Source organism: Aegilops tauschii, chromosome 3 (assembly GCF_002575655.3).
Source record: "Aegilops tauschii subsp. strangulata cultivar AL8/78 chromosome 3, Aet v6.0, whole genome shotgun sequence".
Classification (NCBI taxonomy): Eukaryota; Viridiplantae; Streptophyta; class Magnoliopsida; order Poales; family Poaceae; genus Aegilops; species Aegilops tauschii.
Genome location: NC_053037.3, coordinates 248,999,768 through 249,016,129, shown reverse-complemented (window position 1 = coordinate 249,016,129; position 16,362 = coordinate 248,999,768). Strand labels below are relative to the sequence as shown.

At 46.4% G+C, this 16,362-nt stretch overlaps 1 protein-coding gene across 2 annotated transcripts in view; it reads right to left on the bottom strand.

Moving 5' to 3' along the window:
* Positions 1–2,453: 2,453 nt before the first annotated feature.
* LOC109777214 (putative callose synthase 6) overlaps positions 2,454–16,362 on the bottom strand; it is a 46,570-nt gene continuing 32,661 nt past the window's right edge. Inside the window, exons 29-42 of one of the 2 annotated variants that reach the window (XM_073510369.1) lie at positions 14,544–14,653; positions 14,330–14,452; positions 14,189–14,254; positions 13,889–14,075; positions 13,691–13,808; positions 13,258–13,380; positions 7,373–7,491; positions 7,178–7,261; positions 5,138–5,250; positions 4,835–5,064; positions 3,601–4,401; positions 3,449–3,499; positions 3,181–3,366; positions 2,454–2,987 (exon numbers count right to left, since the gene is read on the bottom strand). In XM_073510369.1, coding sequence (XP_073366470.1) covers positions 2,748–2,987; positions 3,181–3,366; positions 3,449–3,499; positions 3,601–4,401; positions 4,835–5,064; positions 5,138–5,250; positions 7,178–7,261; positions 7,373–7,491; positions 13,258–13,380; positions 13,691–13,808; positions 13,889–14,075; positions 14,189–14,254; positions 14,330–14,452; positions 14,544–14,653 — 2,551 coding nt within the window. In that variant the 3' untranslated portion in view covers positions 2,454–2,747. Of the gene's footprint in view, positions 2,988–3,180; positions 3,367–3,448; positions 3,500–3,600; positions 4,402–4,834; positions 5,065–5,137; positions 5,251–7,177; positions 7,262–7,372; positions 7,492–13,257; positions 13,381–13,611; positions 13,809–13,888; positions 14,076–14,188; positions 14,255–14,329; positions 14,453–14,543; positions 14,654–16,362 lie in introns of both variants that reach the window. The other variant, XM_073510370.1, reaches the window with a different exon arrangement.

Below are 16,362 nucleotides of genomic sequence, written 5' to 3'. Positions count from 1 at the left end.
CACTATAAGCCTTGCAAGCAATGTGACTAATGAGTTAGTTGCGGGATGATGCATTACGGAACGAGTAAAGAGACTTGCCGGTAACGAGATTGAACTAGGTATGGTGATACCGACGATCAAATCTCGGGCAAGTAACATACCGATGACAACAACGTATGTTGTTATCCGGTTTGACCGATAAAGATCTTCGTAGAATATGTAGGGACCAATATGAGCATCCAGGTTCCACTTGAAATAGTAAAGGGGGGGAATCCTACTAGGTTTGGAGTCCTAGTAGGACTCCCCCCCATGGCGCACCTCCTCCCTTGGCCGGCCTCCTCCTCCCCCTCCTTTATATACGTGGGGAGGGGGGCACCCTAGAACACACAAGTTGATCTTTTAGCCGTGTGCGGTGCCCCCCTCCACAGAAACACACCTCGGTCATATCGTCGTAGTGCTTAGGTGAAGCCCTGCGCCGGTAACTTCATCATCACCGTCACCACGCCGTCGTGCTGACGAAACTCTCCCTCGGCCTCAACTGGATCAAGAGTTCGAGGGACGTCACCGAGCTGAACGTGTGCAGATCGCGGAGGTGCCGTACGTTCGGTACTTGGATCGGTTGAATCGTGAAGACGTTCGACTACATCAACCGCGTTACTTAGCGCTTACGCTTTCGATCTACGAGGGTACGTGGACACACTCTCCCCGCTCGTTGCTATGCTTCTCCTAGATAGATCTTGCGTGATCGTAGGAATTTTTTTAAAATACTACGTTCCCCAACACCGGCAACTTCTTCAGGAGCTACATCACGACGTGACTTGCGCTACATTGGTGTATTGCGACAACGTCTCCGCCGTCTATCTCTCCGCCAACCCTGTTCATCATCGCCGCACGAAGCACATCAAGCTTGATATTCAATTCGTGCGTGAGCAGGTGGCTCTCGGGCATGTCCGTGTCCTGCACGTACCCACCGCGCAGCAGTTTGCTGATGTCATGACGAAGGGGTTAGGCCAACTCCAACGCACGACCCCAAACGGACGGTCCATTTCGGCCGCATCTCATTCGCGTACCTTTTTTTTGCAAACACATATCTTTATTTTCATCATTGATTTTTGATACATGGAAGCACCGCACCAAATCTTGACTAGAATAGCAAGACCAAAGAAAACAAGAACCACAAGAAGACATTTTAGAAGATATCCAACTTCCATAACTGCTCTCGTAAGTTGGATTAGTGCCTTCTCGATGCATTCATTGTTGATCTGCGGAGGCTCGATCTTGGGTGCTTCTTTCTTCTTCGAGTCTAAAGAAGTTGCTTCCTCGCATCTAGTCTCATCTCTAGCCTCTATTCTTGCAACAAGTGCACGAACATCTACTAAATTGCGCTCTATCAATAGATCGATGTATTCTTCTTCCCAATACCAAAAGTTGCATCCATTCTACACAATAAAAATTTGAGTGAGTACAACTAGTCGAATCCGAGAGCACAACCGAAGCTAAAAGTAGCACATACCCCATCGTTTGAGCACTTGACGAACACCCATCCGGGATGTTCAGGCATTGTAGACACGCGGCGCAAGACCTTCCTTGGGCAGTCCTCGCACTTTATGAGTGGCAACAATGCGCCGACGAGCCTTTGGGCCAGCATCGAGCCCGGTCGATGGTCATTCGTGTATTTGCCGGCGAACCGCCGACGGGGTAGATCTGAGCGGCTAGAGGAGGAGTCAGTACCTGCATGCGGCCTTGCCGAGGCCTTGCGGCCCAGTGCCCGGCCAGTCCATGGCACGGCGTGGCCTCCGGCAGCCGGGCGAGCTCAAGTCCGGCCGGATCCGCTCCAAATCCGACCGCCGCATGCGCAAATCAGGTGGCCGTGGTTGGGCAGCTCGAGGCGTCGAGGGAACGGGGACTGCGACAAGGGTTGGGGTGAGCGCGCGGCCAAGCTGCACAGCGGCAATGGCGGCAACGATGGCGAGGGACGAGAGGGGCAGGGGTGCGGCTGGAGCGGGGAGGGATAGAAAAAGGGGGGTCTGCGTCCCCGACGAACGGGCTAGGGGAGGACATGGGCAGGCACCAGCATCGTCCGCTTGTGTCCGTCCAGTCGCAAACTCGACCCAAACTTGGGCCGAGAATGGGTCGAAAGCAGACAAAAACGAACGACGGCCCATTTGCAGCCACGCATTGGAGGGCCTACTTTGTCCGTTTACCCCCAAACGAACACGAGCGGACCATTTGGGCTCGTGCGTTGGAGTTGGCCTTACCGACGACTACATTCGAGGAGTTTCGGTCCAGTCTATGCGTCACTGGTGACGTAGACGTATCGACTGCGGGAGGGTGTTGAACATGGTTGTTATTGCATATATATCCGGCAGCTAGGATCTCTTGTATTTATTTCCTAGCTTAGCGATATCTCCCGATCCTTTCCTTGTATAGCGGATACGGTTGAGATCTCGCAGCCCATGCATGTACTCTCTATATGCTATGGCATATGAGCAATACAATCATCAATGCAAATATTATCATTCCACACATTCAGATGACCTGGTGCACAAAATAGTAGTAGTAGTAGTATGCAAATGGCGGCACAGAATGACAAAATATACATACTTTTATGAGCACCTTGGTTCTATACCAACGAGTTGAAGTTAGTCCCCTAGCATGCCATATACTATTCTTTTAAGGGTCGATCACACCATGGAGGAACCTACGCCCAAAAATCGATCATGACACATGAACCTGCAACATGTATCCCGCCTATGCGAATTCACTGGTCACTCGAACTCCCCAATGTCCTTCTGGCCGGCAAGGATCCTTGAGATCTGGAGGCCCCGGCTGAAGGCTTGGTTGAAGAGCAACCGTGTCTGGAACTCTGAGACGAAGGGAAACCACGACAAGAAGCCGATGGGAAGGAAGAGAACAAGACCCATGATGTTGTCGTATGCCCTCCCTAGCTCCATGATGGAGTCCCACAGCGTAGTCTTCTTAATCAGTGGAGCGCATGCCTGCCCAATCTGTGCACAAGAAACAATATAAATCACTCATAAGCTCAGTTTGCTTCTGTTCAATGAGCTTGTCAGTCAACTGCTCGAGAATTAAGCGGCTAAATGTTCGTTATCTGGTTCCAGTGCTCATATGCAGGTAGGAATTCCATCTTTTTTAGAGCACTTCGCTATGCAAAAGTAGGTTAACAGAGGTTTTACTCACCAGAAGAATACACCAACCAGTTGGTAGGAACCCAAGAATACTAGCGAAGACATCTGAAATCGTGAGGCTGCATACAACAAATAGGACTGACATCACAGAGATAAAGCCAAGAAAGAGAAGGCCCTTCAGGATACGGAACATAAGCTGCAAGTCTGTCCCAAATTTCTGCCGTCCTATTGAAACCATCTGAAGACAAGGTAGAGCATCCAGATGGTAAGGTTTTTAAGCATCGGAGGAAACTGGTCAAGACCAAAGGCCAAAGTGTTACCTTCAAAACTACTAGAACCGTCAGCATAACCAGCCATGACAATCCATAAACCTACAGGTCGATAGCAAATGGAAAGTACATTATGATACGCTGCAACTCTATGAACTAATATTAAGCAAATAAGGCAGCACAACATATGTAGTGAAAAGTACCAGGATGCTTGTGCTGCGGCGTGCAATGTTGAGATGATACACTATACCATACTGGTAGATCAAGAAACGAAGAGAGAGGAGGATTTCCAAGACAAGAGCGCGAATGCTGGTTTTCCTGAGGTGCTCCTGCTCACCTATCCACCAAGCCTCCCAGCTTTGATCCACAGACATACCGATACCCCCACGGTTACCCATCCATTTCCTCCAATCTGTCCAGTCATCAACCGTCTTCTGCCACTCAAAGCATGACGGATTGAAGATAAATGGTGCAAATAGCCAAGATGCCACCAGGAACCATATGGAGAAGGTGACAAATAGGTACAGGCTCGTGCTGCGGTAGGATTTCCCATAGGCCAGATATACAACCAGAAGTATTAACAGCTCAAGTCCTTTAACAAAGTGGCTTCGGGAGTACATGCGATAATTATCAGCAAACTTAGCGTGGTACACAACAAATCCACGGCCTGTAGGTCTGTATTTAGCCCCACCATGGAGTATTGTTCGCCCATAGTAGTGTGTTTTGGTGCCAAGCTGGAATGTGAAGAACACAGAGGCCAACTGAAGCTGCATGATGATGAACTCTCCTAAAGCTGTGCGGAATCCCTTCTCTAAGCCAACTTCCATGACCATAGGGAGGACAAGCAGCAACCCAAGCTGGAAAACAGACTGTGAAGCGAGTGCATTTTCAAGAGGCTTGATGTCCTCCTTAATACGTGGATCCAGCAAAATAGACTTTTCCAGACCACTCATGACGAGATATAACCTCCCATACAAAAATACATAGACTGTAAGTACAGTAACCTGGAAGAAGGAACTATGGATGTCAGTATCCCAAAATATGCAGAATGAGCACATTGTGTGTTTGACACCATGGCTAAACTGTCAGTTAGGTTTATGAATAATAACTGAAGTCCTAAAAAGGGCCATTTTAGGAATATCCCATTAATGATACCAAATATTGTTGATTTTGTTGTAAAGGATGATATTGCTAATTACCAATTTAACATACTGGTCATGATGAAATAAATGGCTTGAACTTCGATCATCTCCACCTAATGCTCCCGTATTGTTTTATGGGATCTTTTTAATAATCTATAAAGAGCCCTCACAATTGGATTTTTTATCTAAATGTTTAGCATGGTTCTCTCATACGGCCCAATCATAAACGCATCAGAAACAAGGAAATAACATCGACATTTTTACACCTAGATATGTTCAGTTAATGTATTCTTACCATGCTACTGAAATAAAAGCCAACTGTAGTGAAGTAGAAAGACAGCATTCTATAGAAGTCAAATCTGCGTCCAAGACGATAGATGTCACGACTCAATGTTTGTTCACCATTTCCATTGGCAACCTTAGCTTCAAAGCTTGAAATTTGGTTCATCCCCACATCACGTCCTTTACCGACTTGCATATACTCATGATGTGTGATATTTCCTTCCCTCATTGTTGAATTAAAACCTAAGAAATTGTATTCAATAAATGCATTTTAGGTAAGGGATGACTGAAACGTTCATAAGAGATGTAGACTTACCTGAAAAGATATCTTCGCTTAAATTTATAGTCTTGGAAGCTTTACTTATGCCTCCCCTAGTAATATGGAAGAGTCTATCAAAAATATCAGGATGGCCATAATGGAACCGAACCCTGTGGTACATCACAATGGGTTAGAGAGATACAAAGCCTCATAATCAAAAGAAAAATGGTGCATCTTACATACATGAAGATACAAACATCTCCATACTACTTAAAAAAAGAATAGCATTCCTTCTTATCCAAGCCAGAGTGCTTTGTCCAACCTTACGTACGTTCGTACTCCCTCTTTCCATTTGATTTTTCCCTCCTATCTCTTGTTTTTTTCACGGGTGTTCCTTGAAAACCGTCTTAACTGTCCCACCTTTTATTGACTTACCAAATGAAATTATGTTTCCTTTGGTAAGCCAATAAGTTTTACCAAATAAGTGATTACAAAATAAGATCTAAAATTTACCTAGGTAGGTATATCATGGGCAGGATTTGATAAGTGATTACTAGACTAGCAATTATCTAGTGACCAAAAAAGTTTACTGATCCTTGCTTTGGACTGGAATATCACCAAAGAACTAGCCGTGGACAGGGGTGCGTGGAAGTTAGCTATCACGTGCCAAAACCATGAGTTGGTTTCAAGATCTTATGTGTTTCAGCTCTAGCCTAATCCCAACTTGTTTGGGACTAAAGGCTTTGTTGTTATTGTTGCTATTGTTGCTGCTGCTGCTTTCATCTCATAATTCTGTTGGTTACTTGGTGCATGGTACAGTTATCCACCATGGTCTGACATAGTAGTGCAATGTAATGCCCTGACCAAACCCACCAGTTCCTGGCCGTTGCGCCTGGGATCTAGAGTGACCACAAAGACCAACACTAGTCTTTCCTGCGCACTTTGTACTCACTCATGCACACCCGGGATCAACCAGTTGATCCCCCATCCTCAAATTGCTCCCAACCAAGCACGCTTAACTTTGAGGTTCCTTTTGGATGGGGCTCCCGGAAAAGAAGGTGCACCTTGTTGATATGAGTAGTCTATCATCCTATTAAGCCAGGATGTCACATGCAGCAACTTTTCAAACATCTTGAATTGCTCTTTTTCCCACTAACTAAACCATAATACTCCCTAAAATCATAATAGCCTAGTTAACAACATCTAGTGACTTATAGGTGCACCTTGTTGATATGAGTAGTCTATCATCCTATTAAGCCAGGATGTCACATGCAACAACTTTTCAAACATCTTGAATAGCTCTTTTTCCCACTAACTAAACCATCATACTCCCTAAAATAATAATAGCGTAGTTGACAACACCTAGTTACTTATTATTGGTTCCCAGAAGGACACTGGGTGGGAAAAGATTCTAAAGTATCACTAGCTACATACAAGTGTCACTTTATGAAAGCATGGTTTCAGGATAATCTTTTAGCAAAATAGCAATTAGTGGTTAGAGCAAAAGTACATTTAAGCTAAAAAATGACTGTAATGTCTTCATGCGACGTCGAGAGTCAATAAAATCTCCCTTAGTCGAAAAAAAAGCTACAAACTGCCTGGAATTTGGATCGATATGGCCTTAAGAGGGTACCAATCACAGTTTGCTCTTCTTTTTTCAAACAATAACTAACGAAACTTTAAATCTTTATATCAGACTTACGATCTCTAATTTTACATAAAAGATTCCAAAGTTCTTGCCTTCTTGGTAGCACATTATATTATTCGTACTAGACTACAACTGTATTTGACAGATTAGGAATTTAGTGTAGAGAATGTACGTAATCTAATCTATTTTATAAATTTGAATCGCTCGTAAGACCTATAATGTAATTTACTTTTATAATTTAAGCCACAACTATAAGTTTTTTAGCACAAATTCCTCACAAGATAAATCTGAATAGATTACAAGTACATTCTCCATGGTCATGGGCCTCATAGTTTGACCAAAACGATACAGTGGAACTGACAGCCAACTCAAATAGATTCTCATTCTAACTAAAAGCATTGGATTAATAGCTTCTACATGGAAATGAAAATGAGAAGAGGGTCACATACTTGAGAGGATTGGCCAAAACACGCTGTCCAATCGTAACAAAGCTGGTCTCTTGGTTTGACATAAACCAAGCAAGTGATGAAACACTAGATAGAAAAGGAAAAAAAGTTACTTATATGGGGGGGGGGGGGGGGGGGGGGGGATAGCATAAATGGCATGAACAAAAGTTGGACAGAACTATGGATAGATGGATATACCTTCCAGTAAAAATATGCTCCCGAAGACCTAATATAGTGGGCTTGCTCTTTCCATATTTGTCACTCCCGAACTCCTCCAGCACATTTCTCATTTTAAATGCCTCTTCAAGGTAATTATCCTAGAAGTAAAGGGGCAAAAGTTACCACTAATTTATTACCCATTGTCCTGTTACTCTAAATATGCAGGAACAGTTAGGAACTTTAGGTTATTTTTGTTAGAGTTATAATATAAGTCATGTACCCCATTGTATTTATCCCGTTGTATAAGGGGTTTCCTGCATATGTTCCACACCTGTACATGTATATATATATCGGCCTATGGCCTCATGGGAATACAAGTTGCTTATTCCTAACATGGTATTAGAGCTAGGTCATTTTTTGCACGCTGCAACTCGTGCTATTGATCCGTCTCGATCGAGTCTGGCCCGTCTCCCTCCCGCTCGAAGGGAAGCCGCCGTCGCTCCCTCCCGCCCGCTCGAAGGCTCGCTCGAAGTCCCGCTCGAAGGCTCGCTCGAAGGCTCCCTCCCGCCCGCTCGAAGGCTCGCTCGAACCCCGTGTGGATCGCCAGGCTGGGCTGGGCTGCTGCCTTTCCTCCCGCTCGGCGCTGTGTGGATCGTCAGGATCGTGCCGTCGCTGCTCCTTCTCCTCTCGATCGCCGCTGTGTGTCCAGGCTGTGCCGCCGGATCCCGCCCCCAGCATCCCGTGCCAGATCCCGCCCCCAGCATCTCGCTGGGTTTCGCCGCCGTGATTCCCGTGCCAGATCCCGCTTCCAGCCGCCGTCCTCGTCCGGCTTTCTGCTGATTTCGGATCTTTGCTAAAAAAAAATGTCTGCTGCATCGGGCTATGTTGCTGTCCCTCGCTGTCCGGTGATCTTTGATGGTACCAACTACACCGAGTTCGCTGGCTTCATGCGCATTCACATGCGTGGCATTCGTCTCTGGGGTGTTCTTTCTGGCGAGGTCTGCTGTCCGCCACGTCCGGTCCCTCCGGTGGCCCCTACTCCGCCGACTCCACTGGTTCTTCCTACGGACGCTACTCAGGCCGCCAAGGATGCGGCTAAGCTTGCTGATGAGACTGCTGATCGTGCTTATGATGAGAGGGTTTTGGCTTATGAGGAGGCTCTTCAGACTTATCATGGTGCTTTGTCTGTTTACACCCAGTGGCTTGATGATGATGCTCGTGCTGCAGCTGTTCTCACTGCTAGTGTTCTGCCTCAGTTTGCTTCTGAGTTTCTGGGTCTTCCTACTGTCTTTCAGATGTGGACCTGTCTTCGTCAGCGCTATGAGCCCTCTGGTGATGCCTTATACCTTTCTGTGGTTCGTCAGGAGCATGCTCTTCAGCAGGGTGACTCTACTGTTGATGACTTTTATGCACAGAGTTCTGCTATCTGGCGCCAGCTTGATTCTCTCCGCAGTGCTGGTTGTCGTACTTGCCCCTGCTGCCAGGCTGTCCAGGCCAACTTGGAGTTTCATCGCGTCTACGAGTTCCTGTCTCGGCTCCGTAAGGAGTTTGAGCCCCGGCGTGCTCAGTTGTTTGCTCGTGGCCGTATTTCTCTCATGGAGGCGCTTTCAGATATTCGTGCTGAGGAGACTCGCTTACGTGGTGCTGGTTTGCTGGAGGTTCCCTCTGTGCTCGCTACTCGGGCTTCTTCCACTCCACCTGCTGCACCGCCCCATTCTCGCTCGAGTGCTCCGCCAATCTTGCCCACTCCTTCTGGAGGCTCAGGTCGCCCCCGTTCACATTGTGACTACTGCAACAATGATGGTTATATTGAGTCCCAGTGCTACACAAAGCGGAAACACCTGCGCAAGGCGCGATCCTCCTCCTCAGGGACTTCGTCATCTCCCTCGACAGCTTCAGCCATTGCTTTGACTGAGCAAGATATTCTGAGACTTAAGCGTCTGCTCGCGGCTTCAGGTTCTTCCTCGACGGGTACTGCTGGTTCTGTGACTGATGCTTCCCGCACTGAGCACCCGCCCTCTACACAGTCAGGTACATCCCCATGGGTTCTGGACTCTGGAGCTTCTTTTCATATGTCTTCTCATTCTTCCGCTTTGTCTTCTCTTCGCTCGCTGGATTCTCCTGTTCATGTCTTCACTGCTGATGGTACTCCACTTTATGTTGCTAGTAGAGGCCATCTTTCCACTCCTTATTCTGTTCCTGATGTTGCTCATGTTCCTCGACTTACCATGAATCTGTTTTCTGCCGGTCAACTTACTGATTCTGGTTGTCGTGTCATCCTTGATGTTGACTCTTGTTCTGTCCAGGATCGTCGCACGCACACTCTGGTTGGGGCTGGCCCTCGCCGCCGTGATTCTCAGGGTCTTTGGGAGTTGGACTGGCTTCATGTTCCTTCCGCTGCCACCACCATCGCCAGTCCCTCCGCTGCTGTCGCCTCTGTTACTGGTTCCTTCAAGCAGTGGCATCATCGACTTGGTCATCTGTGTGGTTCTCGGTTATCGTCTTTAGTTCGTCGAGGTCTTCTGGGGTCTGTCTCAGGAGATGTCTCTTTAGAGTGTCAGGGTTGTCGTCTTGGCAAGCAGATTCAGTTACCATATTCACATAGTGAGTCAGTGTCTAAGCGTCCTTTTGATTTAGTCCATTCTGATGTATGGGGTCCGGCTCCTTTCGCTTCGAAAGGTGGTCATAAATACTATATTATTTTCATCGATGATTTTTCTCGTTACACATGGCTTTATTTCATGACTTCTCGTAGTGAGGTGTTGTCTATTTATAAGCGTTTTGCTGCCATGGTTCATACTCAGTTCTCTTCACCCATTCGTGTTTTTCGTGCTGACTCTGCTGGCGAGTATATCTCTAAGATGTTGCGTGGTGTTCTTGCTGAGCAGGGTACTCTTGCCCAGTTCTCTTGTCCTGGTGCTCATGCTCAGAATGGCGTGTCTGAGCGCAAGCATCGTCACCTTCTTGAGACGGCTCATGCGATGATGATCGCCGCCTCTCTTCCGCCTCATTTTTGGGCCGAGGCTATCTCCACTTCCGCCTATCTCATCAACCTTCAGCCGTCCGCTGCTTTGCAGGGTGGTGTTCCTTTTGAGTGTCTTTTTGATCGTTCTCCCGATTATTCGATGCTTCGCTTGTTTGGTTGTGTTTGCTATGTTCTTCTAGCCCCTCGTGAACGCACCAAACTGACCGCTCAGTCTGTTGAGTGTGTCTTCTTAGGCTACAGTGATGAACATAAGGGCTATCGTTGTTGGGATCCTATCGGTCGTCGGATGCGTATCTCTCGAGACGTGACTTTTGATGAGTCTCGTCCTTTCTTTCCACGCCCATCTTCCTCGATATTTTCCATGGAGGATATCTCTTTCCTCACTTTTCCTGACTCACCTATCACCCCCGTCGGGCCTGTGCCTATTTGTTCCACTCCCTCTGCTACTCCACCCCTCGTCGATTTGCAGCCACCATCTTCCCCGGTCTCCTCACCTAGCATGTCACCGGATTCTACACCTTCATCTCCGGTGACTTCTTCGTCGCCACCCCCCGATTCTACCTTGGCGATTCCTCCTTCTATTGTTCCATCTTTTCCTCAGCATTACACTCGTCGTTCACGACCTGTGGATGCTTCCTTGGATGAGTCGTCCTCTTCCTCTCAGCCTACTTATGGCTTGCGTTCTCGTCCTTGTCCGCCTGTTGATCGCTTTGGATTTCCCACCGCTGGTGCTGCTGTTCTTGAGCCGACTTCTTACCGTCAGGCTGTTGTTCATCCTGAATGGCAGTTTGCGATGGCAGAGGAGATTGCTGCTCTTGAACGCACTGGTACCTGGGATCTTGTTTCTCTTCCTCCCGGAGTCCGTCCCATCACTTGTAAGTGGGTCTACAAGGTTAAGACTCGCTCCGATGGTTCTCTTGAGCGTCACAAAGCTCGTCTCGTGGCTCGTGGTTTTCAGCAGGAGCATGGTCGTGATTATGACGAGACTTTTGCTCCTGTGGCCCATATGACCACTATTCGTACACTTCTTGCCGTTGCCTCTGCACGCCACTGGTCTATATCTCAATTTGATGTTAAGAATGCCTTTCTTAATGGTGAGCTGCGTGAGGAGGTGTACATGCAGCCACCCCCTGGGTATTCTGTTCCTGATGGCATGGTATGTCGTCTTCGTCGCTCTCTCTATGGCCTTAAGCAAGCCCCTCGTGCATGCTTTGAGCGTTTTGCCTCTATGGTCACTACTGCTGGTTTTTCAGCAAGTGCTCATGATCCAGCCTTGTTTATTCACCTTTCTCCTCGTGGTCGGACTCTTCTTCTCTATGTTGATGACATGGTCATCACTGGGGATGACCCCGAGTATATTGCCTTTGTAAAGGCCCGTCTTAATGAGCAGTTTCTTATGTCTGATCTTGGACCTCTTCGCTACTTTCTTGGGATTCAAGTCTCTTCTACCTCTGATGGCTTTTTTATATCCCAGGAAAAGTATATCCAGGATCTTCTTGCTCGTGCTGCTCTTACTGACGAGCGCATTGTTGAGACTCCTATGGAGCTCAATGTTAACCTCCGTGCTACTGATGGTGATCCTCTCCCTGACCCGACGCGTTATCGTCATCTTGTTGGCAGTCTTGTCTATCTAGCTGTCACTCGTCCGGACATCTCTTATCCGGTTCATATTCTGAGTCAGTTTGTCTCTGCTCCCACATCGGTTCACTATAGTCATCTCCTTCGTGTTCTCCGATATCTTCGGGGCACGATCTCTCACCGTCTATTCTTTCCTAGCTCCAGTTCTTTACAGCTTCAGGCCTATTCGGATGCTACGTGGGCTAGTGATCCTTCTGATCGCCGTTCACTTTCTGCTTACTGTGTTTTCCTTGGTGGTTCTCTCATTGCCTGGAAGACGAAGAAACAGATTGCAGTTTCCCGTTCGAGTGCTGAGGCTGAGTTGCGAGCCATGGCTCTTTTGACGGCAGAGGTGACTTGGTTACGGTGGTTACTTCAGGATTTTGGTGTTTCTGTCACTACACCGACTCTGCTTTTATCTGACAGTACAGGTGCTATTAGCATTGCGCGCGATCCTGTGAAGCATGAGCTCACCAAGCATATTGGTGTTGATGCTTTCTATGTGCGCGCTGCTGTGCAGGATCGGGTTATTGCTCTTCAGTATGTGCCTTCCGAGTTACAGTTGGCAGATTTCCTGACGAAGGCCCAGACTAGAGCACAACATGGCTTTTATCTCTCCAAACTCAGTGTTGTTCATCCACCATGAGTTTGAGGGGGGGTGTTAGAGTTATAATATAAGTCATGTACCCCTTTGTATTTATCCCGTTGTATAAGGGGTTTCCTGCATATGTTCCACACCTGTACATGTATATATATCGGCCTATGGCCTCATGGGAATACAAGTTGCTTATTCCTAACAATTTTCAACTGGTTTCACATAGTTCCTCTATGACTCCTACATGAATATATTGACCAGCTGGTCTGCATTGCAGATTATCGTTGTTTCTCTTCAAATCTAACGCGGAATTGGTATCAGAACAAAAACATTGGGAAATACCACAGCAGTGTATGCCGGCATGTCAACATGATTTTTAGTGTGTTTGGGCAGAGAAGAGTGTGTGCCAGCAAATGAACACGATTCAGTAGTACAATTAGATAGGGAGACTGTTTTGAGGTGTGTTTGGACAATGTCGACCAAGTGCAGTTTACCCAATTTTGCCTCAAAATTTACTAATGGTTGACAAATCAGAGTGGTGAGGCCAAGGACGGCTGCCTCGAAATTTACTAATGGTTGACAAATCTGAGTGGTGAAGCCAAGGACGGATAGGAATGAACCAAATCACAGCAGCAGACCACACAAGCCTACATTATTGGCCTGGTTGACCTTCTTCGACAAGTTAAGCTGAATTGAACACGTGCACTGTGGAAATGGAAACTGTACCTGATTCATATCAATGGCCTGGAGTGCTTCTCCCCTGGTGAAAATTATGGCATGATTTTGATTTTCAGGTTTGCCCTCTCCAATATCTGTGGGTTTGCCAGGAAGCTTGATGCGGTAAATTTCCTAAATCAAGTTTACAGCACAAAGTATAAAAATATCACTGAACTAAAGATGCATATCCAAAAGATGGTGAATTGATGCTTTATGAGTTTATGAATGTGCACAGAAATAGGTGACCAAAAATTGATGGAAAGCTACTAACTTGTGCAGAGACTTCAAATACTTACATACAAGTGTAATTTCTACTTAAATAATATTATCTAAAAAAGGAACATAAAAAATGAAGTTTTCTACCTTTAGTTAGAGAAGCCAATGAAGCTTTTGATGGAAATGATGCTATGTGAAAACATTTATGTTTATATTCAGCAAGTACCTCATCATACTTTTCACCCACTCCTTTGACAAGAACAGAATAATAAGTCTTCTCTGTTGTTCCATTTTTGGTCGGAGCTTCTACCTCATCAATATAAGCAATCCGTAAGGACGGGTACCTGTGCATTTCAAATATCAGATGGATTGTAGTAACCTTACTATGATCTTCGTGGAAAGATGAATGCACTAGGTTTTGTACATTATCATGAGGTTAAGGATGTTCAGATAGCAAGCTTTATCTTTGAGATTCTTGGACACCTTTTGCATGCCATATACTTGACAAGACACAACATAGGTGAATTTGATATCAGCAATGGCAAGTGCCATATCTACAATGTTTCCACCCTCTTGATAGGATGTTGTTGTTCTCTGGCGGTCCAATTTAGCTGCAAAATACTGATGGAGTAAAACATATGCAGATTTGCAAAGAATGGGAAAGAATTCACAGGCAGATTTGCATAGGATGAAAAATATATGATGGAGAAAAAATTAATCTAACCAATATCAATTTTATCTTGAATACATTGAATCTCAAGCGCCCTCCTGTAGTACATCATTCCTCTCACTAGCACAGTAATAAAGAAAGTTAGAAAACACGATAGATGAAGTTCATACAACATAAGAGAGTTAGTGACTTCACCAGTTCTGGTGAGCGTTTGTCCCCTATAAGATGCCCAGGGTGAGATCTCATCCATCCTTGATTTAAGGGACTCCTCATCCTTTGGTACAAATTTTATGCGCTCAAGACAATTCTTCCATTCATCTATTAGCATGCAATAGTTCATGATGAGCATTTGCTGACAGCAGAAGATAATTAACATTCACAATTGTCAGATAAATGAATATAGGAGTACCTGGATATATTTTCCGTAAATAGAACAGGATAGAAATCCCGTCCTCATTTTTTTTATGCAGATCTTCTGTCGAAAAGAGCACCTCCTCTTTGAAGTAAGGAGTTAGAACACTGATGTGAAAACAGAAATGTTTGTTAACTGGTATTCTAGCAAAAAATAATTGTAGGGCGGTTTGACCTACGTGCCAAGTGTTAAGGAGTATTAATATTAGTCTAGGAGTCCTTATTAAGCTATGTCTCTTTCCTTGTACCCTAAGTCTTGTGTACCCTTGAGCTATGCAATAGAGATAAGTTGCATCCATAACATGGTATCATGAGCCCAAGATTAGGGATTTTTTTGGGTGTCACAACTCGCCCTCCTGATCAAATCTCGCGCTGCCATTGCTCTCTTGGCTGTCGTGATTTCCTCTCCCTCGCCGGCTGCTGCTACCTTGGCCAGCCGCTGCTCTGCCCGCTGCCCGTCACCTCAATCTAGTGTGTGGCTGATTGATTTGGTGATCTGCGCTCGATCTGGTGCTGGTGTGCAGCCGCCCCCTGCAGGTCTTCAATCCGCACCTCAAGGTCTCCAACAGCCGCTCGATCGCTCTCCCGCAGCACGATCTCGACGCCACAAGTGGGTATGTATTTATTAATGGAGGCGGCGCAGTGCATGGAGGTCTTGTAAACAGATCATATTGACAAGGTCAACCATGGAAGCAGAACTTACTGCTTTAGACACAGCCACTGCTGAAGCAGAATGGCTGTGTGACTCTTGATAGACCTGCATCTGGTTGAAAAACCTGCACCGGCAATTCTTATGGATTGTGACAGCCAAATGGTCATCGCTAAAGTGAACAATTCTAAGGATAATGGAAGTCATCAAGACACGTGAAGAGACGTTTGAAGTCTGTCAGGAAGTTGAGAAACTTCGGAGTAAGAACTGTTACATATATTCGAACAGACAAAAACCTGGCAGATCCCTTTTGATGCGGAGCATCCTATGGCATCACCATGTCAAGTGACACGTGCGACATCTACTTCATACATAAAAAGGTGAATCATCTCCTTTACACATGTTCACTTGATCCCTTCTTGGATGGTATACTACTTGACCCTCCATCGTGCATGTATAGGTTTGAGCGGAGATTCACGGATGACGAGGAGTACAAGCGCAAAGGAATGACTATACCATCCGCGAAGGAAGCATGGAAGCGAAGACGGAGCTGCAGCGAGTTACAGCCACCGGACATCCCACTACCGGACGTCCGGTGCCTGAAGAAGAGAAGCCAGCGAGGAGCAGCCAAGTCGTGCTCCAGCGGCAGGACATCCGATGGAGTACCGGACATCCAGTACCCACCGGAATCCAGTGCCACGCACCCGAGAAGAAACGGGCGGATTTCCGGAGCGTACTGGACATCCGGCGCCTCACGAGCCGTTGGACATACGGTACCTGCCTGCTCGCATGAGTGGGCCACGGGCCTTGTATCCCTTCCTTCCGCGGTTCCGCCCCTCACTTACCCCTTCATGGCTTGTAATATAAATAGACCTCCCCCTCCTCATTTCTAGGGTTAGCTAAGATTAGAACAGACACCATAGAGCTTAGCTCATGTACCTCCCCTTCTGGGATCTATCCTCTCCTATGGAGATCAAGACCACCATGAGTGGAGAATCCTGAGGGATTGCAAGACCTCTATATGAGAAGAACCATCTATGGTTGCAAGGCCTCTCGTGGAGAAGAAATGCTTCATAGAAGCATCAAGCCCTCCTAGTCCTAGGACTTAGGGAAGAACCCTATCTTGTTCCATCCACTCTTTGGATCATGGATCTATCTACGTGTATCT